At 33.4% G+C, this 8568-nt stretch overlaps 2 protein-coding genes across 2 annotated transcripts; both read left to right on the top strand.

Moving 5' to 3' along the window:
• Positions 1 to 186: 186 nt before the first annotated feature.
• On the top strand, positions 187 to 1240 carry LOC125051540. The gene is made up of 3 exons (XM_047651926.1): positions 187 to 594; positions 677 to 784; positions 867 to 1240. Exons 1-3 carry the CDS (start codon positions 325 to 327, stop codon positions 1179 to 1181), a joined length of 693 nt encoding a protein of 230 aa, XP_047507882.1. The 5' UTR covers positions 187 to 324; the 3' UTR covers positions 1182 to 1240.
• A 137-nt stretch (positions 1241 to 1377) lies between these two features.
• On the top strand, positions 1378 to 8410 carry LOC125051539 (GDP-D-glucose phosphorylase 1). The gene is made up of 6 exons (XM_047651925.1): positions 1378 to 1856; positions 2009 to 2147; positions 2370 to 2520; positions 2710 to 2812; positions 4110 to 4401; positions 8204 to 8410. The coding sequence occupies exons 1-6, from the start codon at positions 1698 to 1700 to the stop codon at positions 8314 to 8316; spliced, it is 957 nt and encodes a 318-aa protein (XP_047507881.1). The 5' UTR covers positions 1378 to 1697; the 3' UTR covers positions 8317 to 8410.
• Positions 8411 to 8568: the final 158 nt, after the last annotated feature.

The raw sequence follows: 8568 nt of genomic DNA, 5'->3' as shown, positions 1-8568 counted from the left end.
TAACTTAAAAAAAATTACGTAAACAATAAAAACCAAATCATAATCCGTGGTGAAAACTCAGACTAATCTGCCACAACTACCATGATATATCTGTGGTCGCCTCTTCATTGTCTACTTTATCTGTGGTACTTTGAAACAACAACAAAAACAATACCAGGCCATAAACTCCAAAAAAAAAAAAAAAAACAACAAAAACAAATCGAAATCATAATGAACAATAATGAATAACTTTTTGTTATAATTATTAATTATAAGAAAATGTAGATAAGCTAAGAGTAGAAAAATATTGCAGTTATTTAAATGATCTAGTATTGTGTTTACATAATGATATCAGATTTTGAAAAAGAAAAAGTCTTTTGGACCAGAAAAATGAACTTGAATTTAGTGAAATTCATAAAAAGCAAGCCAAATATTTGGCATCCAAAGCATCCCAAATACACTTCTAGTGAAACTAAAGATAACACATATGCTGAATTTGCAGCAAAATATGGAGATGCATTTTCTGGCCAAGCTGTTAAAGAGAGATGGACAAATATTAGATCAACATTTGCAAATTATTTAAGAAAAGTAAAATCTAGTTCAGCTGAAAATGAGGTACGGTTTCATGTTCTATTTATACACAGAAAGTATACTAATACAGGAAAGTTAATTTTAATATGTTAAAAACATTTTTAAGGTTTATAAAGTTAACTGGCACTTGTGGGAACCATGTCAGTTTTTACTTAAAGTAACGAAAAACTCACACCATGGGACACTCAATGTAAATGAGGAAATATCTACAGAGGTAAAAAAACTTACTTTAACATTATAGTAAAAAGTATTTGTGTTTAAATTTTTTTAAAAATAGCATCTACCTTTTCTTGCAGAATCTATCAGATATAGAAGAACCTGTGATAGACAGCAAAAGCGAAGATAACTCTTCAGAAAGCAATACAGATTTGAGACTATCATGTAGAAATTTTGCAGAAAACTTGTTATCCGTATTTAAAGGAGTTCAAAATGATGCTTTTGGTCTTAATAATTCAAAAAATTGGAAAATTGGAAAAGCTGTTACAGGAAAACTAAGTCAGTTGGACTCTTTAGAAGCTACAAAAATCTCGATGAAAATTATTGATGTACTATGGCTTTATGATCAAAATAACCCATTGAATCCCAATAATCTTAAGCCAGAAATGTTTTAAGTTATGATTTTAGAACTAATTATTTCAGTTGTTTAAAATTATAAGAAAAAATCATTGTATTTGTATTTTTATATTGTTAAGAGTACATATTATGTTTTTGGATAAGGCAGTCATTTTAAAATTGGCGCATTTCTAAAAGTGAGTCAAATATTGTGATTCAACCAATTGGCCACAAAGAAATAATACAATAAATTCAATCCAAGCAAATGCAGCTTCAAGAAAATAACCATTGTAGTGTGATGGGTGTCCGACATGGCCGCTGATACTTAGTTAACACTTAACCCCCGGGAAAATAACCCGAAACCTCATGACATGCAAACAGCTATCACTTGATCAAGGAGACATGAGTGAGAAACCCTGAATAAAAATCTAAATAGATATTGTCTATTCTGACTTTTGTAGTCTGTAATTGTCTTTAATACATCTGTAGTTAATCGTTATATTCTATGGATATATTTTAATGTGTAACAGCAGGCAACTATCAATTATTGTTTATTTTGAGATTAAATATTTAAAATGTATGAATTTCAATGTACAGATGATATTTTTAGAGAAGATCTCATCCTTATAGAAAAGCTAAAGGAGAAATGGCATGAATTGCATGTGAATACGAGCATTTTTAGATACAAATTAGGGACATTAAAAAAAAAGCTAGCCGGAAATTATGTGCTACAGGTACGTTGATTTTATTTATCAAATTTATTTTAAAAACTGCTGTAGGATTAATAGTACCTACTTATCTATACTAAAAAATATAATTAAATACTTAATATACTCAAAGATGTTATTGCTAAACATGTTCTTAAAGGTGTTTATTTTTTTCCCAGTTAAACCATGATCGAAGTGTAAAAAGAAGACAGCCTGAACATATGACAGATATTTGCCAGCCATTTGATGAAAATAAATTTAATTTCTCAAAGGTATCAAGTGAAGAAGTTCTCTACAAATTTTGGAATAAAGATACTGGTGAATACTTTTTTCTTATTTTCTCTTTTTAACTTCTATTTTTTTTTATTTTTGAAATTTATAATGTTTAGCCAATTTTAATGTGACATACTTATTGAGGATTGCTTGCTTTTGTATATTTAAGAATATATTGATAATATAATTCAAAAGACTAGTAAGTTAAGTGTTCATTAATATGATAGGACAATGAAAGTGTATTCTAATTTTGTATGATTATTTCAGCCACAAACATACATGCAATTGTTGTCAATGTTAGCCCTATAAACTACTACCATTCACTACTATGTCCATCTATTTATCAAATGCTTCCACAAGTGGTCACACTGGATAGTCTGAAGTTAGTTTTATATATTCATTCATTGTCCCAGGATCGGTGAGTATAGGCAAGTACTGCTTTTATCTGTTAGTAGTTAAGGCCTTTCCTGAAGTTAAAAGAATAGTTTTTTAATTTTGAAACACTTTTTTGTATTCACTAGCTCAATATTATGACGAGGGCAGAATAAAGGTATAGAATATTTCTTTAAAGCTGATGTATTTAAGATCATATATTTATTTGTTACAGTGACCTACGGATTGCTTTTAACAGCTTATGTGCATTGGCTTCAGTGAATCACTTACATTATCATCTAGTATTTGAAAAACAAAAATTGCCTATTGAATATGCTGTAAGTAATTTAATTGTAATGTTGGTCTCTAACCTGTATATATATCATTATAATACTATGATAAATAAGTCTATCAGTCTAAAGTAACCATGGTAACAAACTCTGTCTATTCCATGTTTTATAATGGGACCATAACCATGCGTCGGGTTGTCTCTCTCCCTAAAATATGGCAGGGGGCCGATGGCTGGCCATGCGTCATGCTCGTGAACGGGTGCTACTTGTGGTGACTGGTTGTACTTGAATTCGTGTATGCGGTGATGTTAATTATTTCAACTATGTGTTTGCGTGTTGTTCCCACGAGAATGTAAGTGCGTGCTCCTATTTCACCATGCCTCCTTCTGATAGCAGCTGCAACTCTTATGTTTTTAATTTATGTTATTATTATTAATTACTTAAGATGTCATGTGGAACATAGTTTAATGGTTGCAGCTCCTTACAAACATTGTGTAAAAAAAAAAGACATGGCTATTAAAAGAGTGGCGGAGAGTGTGCCAGTTCTTCTCTTCCGTTCTACGCCCTTGATTTGAGAACTGGCACTAAATGTAAAATTAGAAGCATTAATATGTATCTCTTAACTGACAAGTCATAAGTGTGATGTGATGATGTGTTACCCATATGATTCAATGAATTTTGAATTTTAACATTTAAAGCATTATGGCTGTGTTTTAATTGTAAACTGTCTCTTGTAAATATCACTATAAGCAAACCCCCACATAAAATAAATCCGTCCAAATTACATTTAATCTACAGTACTTATCAGTCTCTTTATTTTGCAGCATAAAATTTTACAGAGAGAAACAAAAGAGTATGTTAGTTAGAAGAGTGCAATTTGACTGATTTTATTTTTATGAATAAGGGGCATAGTCTACGCATGATTGTTAAACTGTCTGTTGAATTTACATAGATGAGCAATTTATCTATCCTTATATAAAGATTAATGTTTTGATTACTCTTTTTTATTACAATTCTAGCAATACTTATTTTTAGAACAAATGGAGTATGAAAAATAACTACTGCTATATTTGAGTATTGAGCATTATTGGCTTAGCCTTTGCACTTATGCCTAATAGCCTTAGTAAATGCGCATTTAACAGTCACTTGTGCGGTGGAACATCGTGAGGAAATTGGCATGCTTTTGACCCAACAAGTTGACGGTGTTCGGCACAGAAGGCTGATCACCTACTTGCCTATAAGAATAAAATTCACGGAACTGACAAAAATTAATTCTTAGTATTGCAGTGGTTCAAAGCCTTTATTTCAACTAATCTTTGATTGTAGTAGTAATGTTTTATTTCAGAACTGCAAACATATTAAAGGACCACTATGGTTGATGGAAAACTATCCAATACCAGGATTTTGCTTTGATGGCAATGCCAAAAATGCAGCGGAGGATATTTTTAAACTCATCCAATATTTTTTGTCAAATTCCATCGCCCATAATATATTCATAACTAAAGGCTGTTCTTTTAATAACGGAGATGATATAACAAGGGTGTTTGTTTGGGCGAGAAAAAGTACAACTGGTGCCAAGCAATTGGCTGCATTTAATGTTGCTGCGTTGGAGTTTGGGGGATATTTTGCTGTGTATTGTAAGTAATATAAGTTTTTATTATTATCTTTATTTTTATTTAAATTAATACCTGTACTGTTAGTAGGAAAAGCCTAGAAATGATTTCTGTATTTTATGTTATGGATCAGCTAGACTCGAATTTGAAACCCTCTTTTTCCCTCTAATATTAATATAATGCCCTTATCACTATTGTCACTTGTTATATAAATAAACACAAACCTGTCCTGTGTCTGTCAAGTCCTGTGTTCTTGATCATTATTAAGTTATTAAAAAAAACGTGGGACTGCCGCGGTAAAGCTATTGCATTTTTTTTTTACTTATTCAATTATAATTATTTATTTATGCAGTATTTTTTCTTTGATATTAATTCAAGTTTTTTATTTGGTAAATTAATTCAATCTACCACTACCTGACTGAGACTAACTCGCCTATATAGCCTGTGTCACTCTAACGCGCATCGGCTGCACCGATCTCGTCAGAGAGATGTGAATACGCAGTGTGAGTTCTGTTCCGCTCTAACGCGTAAGGTTTTTTTCGTTACGGAATTTCTGGATTCGGTCTCCACGCGCGAGGCCCGCGATAGAAGCTATGCAATAGCTTAAAAGTCATATTACCGTGATATTTATAAACGGTGGAGGAAGTATGGTGCACAGTTTCTCAAACTTAAAGCGATCCTCGACTAGTTTAACCACGGCCCAGCCGAAGGCCCCAATAGTCGAGTATACCTTCGCGGTCGGAATAACTTCGTGAGCGCGTTTCAGGGTATGGCCGATGACGTCATCGTAGTGATTTCTAGCCATAGACTAGTGGTACGTTCCACTAAGCGTTCACAACGCTCACGCTCACGACCGCTGATTTCCCCATTCCACTTGATTGTGAATGTTACTGTCGTTAACTCAAGTGGAATGGATTATGGAGCGTTTCGGGCGTTCATGTAAATATTACAAATGTCAAGTTTGAAAATAGTAGAATTTTAAGGAGGTTAGGTAATCATAAACAATAAGTTTTAATATTTGTGACTTAAATTTATTTATGTTAAAAGTGAAGAATAATTGAATATTTTATAAATAATTTTGGTGAAGTTATCAAACAACTTAAGTTTAAATATAATCGAAATGGCTTTGACGGCAGTTGGATATTTGCTTATGCATCGCAATAAAGCTCCAGAAACTAGTTCATCTAGCTCAGATGAAGAATGGGATGCAATTATAAAAAATTATAATCGTGAAAACTGACAACTTAGGCCACGTATTATTGACTATGAAAATGTGATTTTTCTTGTCGCCATCTTTAAGCTTTGAATATAATTATATTATTATTTGTTCAAAAAAAAATTCAAAAATTGCGCCAAATTATTCTCAACGTTCACAACGACCCACCTCTTTAGATGGGTCGTTGTGAGCGTTGCGTGAGCATTAGTCATAACGTCATGAGTGACGTTTTCGCCGTGACCACAACGACCGCGGTCGGTATGTGGAATGGCTAAAGGAGCATTTTGATCGTCGTGAGCGCTTAGTGGAACGCACCATAGGTGTCGCTACAAGTGTCAATTCGTTATAAAATATTTCAGTTATATGTGAATAACACAAACATTAATTTACTAATTAGGGTTTTTAGTTCGTTCATAATGTTATATTTTTAATTAGCTAGTTTTTGTGAATGGGTTTTTTTATGTAAATTTTATATGTACGTGCCAAGGCTGTACATTTTGCACTTTTGCCTGGGGGAGTATGTACGAGCCAAGGCTGTACATTTTACTCGCTCAGGCTTCCTGAGTTTTATAAGCTTAATTATTCCCTATGTAAGTACGTGCCAGGGCTCGTACATTCCAATCACCTACAAGCGTGATGTTTGTCTTTTGTAAGTACGTGTCCTGGCTGTACAGTTTGATCACTTATAAGCATGACGATTTCCTAAATCTTCGGAGTCATGCCCCGAGAGTATAGCCCGACGCAGGCACTCTCTTCGACTGTTACTATGCAGTCATTCGTAATGAAATAAGTCATAGGAGTTTCACCCCGGGAGCATAGCCAGACGTAGGCACTCTCTCTGTTTGTTAGATTGCACTTATTATATAGCAATTAACATAATAGTTATTATTTCGCTCATATTCTATTGTATAACGCGAGTGATAAATATAGAGTAAGTTCAAATTATTCTATTATTTCGAACCCCTGATGATCCAGGAACCGTACATTTTGTGGTCTATAATTACTCTATATTTATCACTCGCGTTATACAATAGAATATGAGCGAAATAATAACTATTATGTTAATTGCTATATAATAAGTGCAATCTAACAAACAGAGAGAGTGCCTACGTCTGGCTATGCTCCCGGGGTGAAACTCCTATGACTTATTTCATTACGAATGACTGCATAGTAACAGTCGAGAGAGTGCCTGCGTCGGGCTATACTCTCGGGGCGTGACTCCGACGATTTAGGAAATCGTCATGCTTATAAGTGATCAAACTGTACAGCCAGGACACGTACTTACATAAGACAAACATCACGCTTGTAGGTGATTGGAATGTACGAGCCCTGGCACGTACTTACATAGGGAATAATTAAGCTTATAAAACTAAGGAAGCCTGAGCGAGTAAAATGTACAGCCTTGGCTCGTACAGTTCTTTATGTTTTGCTTTTTCAATGGATATTAAACAATTATTTACAATGTAATCATCGGATAGTATTTGTCATATATTAACCCTTGTGATCTAAGTTAATGTCATCTATCGATAAGATAGTATGTCACATTAGTTTCTCTATGTAGATGTATATGAATATGATTCATGCCTACAATATTTTGTAATAAGCTCTAAAATTATTTTACATAATACATTAGTTACATATAAAATATATATTGGTGTATATATTCCTGATTCGTAAAACATCGAAACTATACACTTCTAAGACGCAGAAGTCGACAGTGTGTAGACAGAACGTTGATCGGGTGACCTATAAAGAAACATAACCAAGGAAATATACAAAAACCTGACTTTAAGTGATCAAATTTCTGTACCCCGTTTTTATTGTACCAGGAAACGAACCTAGAACCATACGTCATGTGTATGTAAAAATAAGCCTTTCATTCTTTCTAGATATCTGTGTGCCCTTTTTTGGCAGAGGCCTCCAAAGACCGAAATTTCCACCTGCTGTTTTCTTCCTTTTTTCGTTTATTGCACCTTGGGAACCAGTTTAATTCTTTGCATTACATGTGCATAATGCGTAATGTTAATTTTAAAAAAAAGAAATCAGTGGCGCTACAACCTTTTTAGGTCTATGCCTCAGATTTCTGTATTTGTTACATCATGATTAATCAATCTAATAGGCAAGTAAGGGACCAGCTTCCTGTGCCTGACACACGCCGTCGGCTTTTCACCGTTCGAGCGAATGTTAAATACGCACATAGAAAGAAAGTCCATCGGTGCACAGCCGGGGAACGAACCTACGACTAAGGGATGAGAGATGCACGCTGAAGCCACTAGGCCAACATTGCTCGAAATATTAATTAGAAGTAGAATATGTTTAGTCTATTTGTTTGATTAGGTTTTTGAAGTCAAGGTGCTTTTATAGCGTGACCGAATATTTAGAACATAAGTTTAACAATTACTTATAAATGACTTGACTTCTTATTTTGACATTTGCATGCCTATTTAAATATGGCTGATTGTGCGGATTTTTCTTGTTGTTAGATTTTTTATTTTGTACTATCGTAGCAAATAAAGGATTAATTAATTTATTTATTTAAGGTTGTTGTAGTTATCGAAAAGCTTATAAAACTTACCTTACTTAAGTGAGATTTATATGTCTTTGTTTCAGCTGATGAAGATTTTGAAAAGCTCGAAGTCCAGGATTTAGACAGAGAACTAGCAAAATGGAAATTAGATAATTTTGACCAATTATGTAAAGATGTTGAGAAATTGTTTCTATGATTGTGATGTTTTAGAAATATTAAAAATGTATTTATTTGATTTGCTTATTTAAATCAATTGCCAGACAAATCTTATTAAAAACTTTGAAAATTAATTGATTTTTTTTTCGTATAACAGAATTATAATTGTCTATGGTGTAGAGTTCAAGATTGCGCTGTTTACAGAAACGTATTTTTTTTGTCTCTGGTTAGATCTCGCCATAATTCCCACGCGGACCCGGCCCTAGGCCCTAATAAATCTAGGGCTGGATAT

This window comes from Pieris napi, chromosome 8 (genome assembly GCF_905475465.1).
Source record: "Pieris napi chromosome 8, ilPieNapi1.2, whole genome shotgun sequence".
Lineage (NCBI taxonomy): Eukaryota > Metazoa > Arthropoda > Insecta > Lepidoptera > Pieridae > Pieris > Pieris napi.
This window is presented reverse-complemented; position numbering and strand designations above follow the sequence as displayed.

Bases quoted from the DNA above. Each gene is read 5' to 3' on its own strand.
- LOC125051540 (XM_047651926.1), top strand. From the start codon at position 325: ATGATATCAGATTTTGAAAAAGAAAAAGTCTTTTGGACCAGAAAAATG. The intron at 595-676 runs GTACGGTTTCAT...AACATTTTTAAG, and splicing joins CTAGTTCAGCTGAAAATGAG to GTTTATAAAGTTAACTGGCA. The intron at 785-866 runs GTAAAAAAACTT...CTTTTCTTGCAG, and splicing joins ATGAGGAAATATCTACAGAG to AATCTATCAGATATAGAAGA.
- LOC125051539 (XM_047651925.1), top strand. From the start codon at position 1,698: ATGTATGAATTTCAATGTACAGATGATATTTTTAGAGAAGATCTCATC. The intron at 1,857-2,008 runs GTACGTTGATTT...TTTTTTTCCCAG, and splicing joins CCGGAAATTATGTGCTACAG to TTAAACCATGATCGAAGTGT. The intron at 2,148-2,369 runs GTGAATACTTTT...TGATTATTTCAG, and splicing joins ATTTTGGAATAAAGATACTG to CCACAAACATACATGCAATT.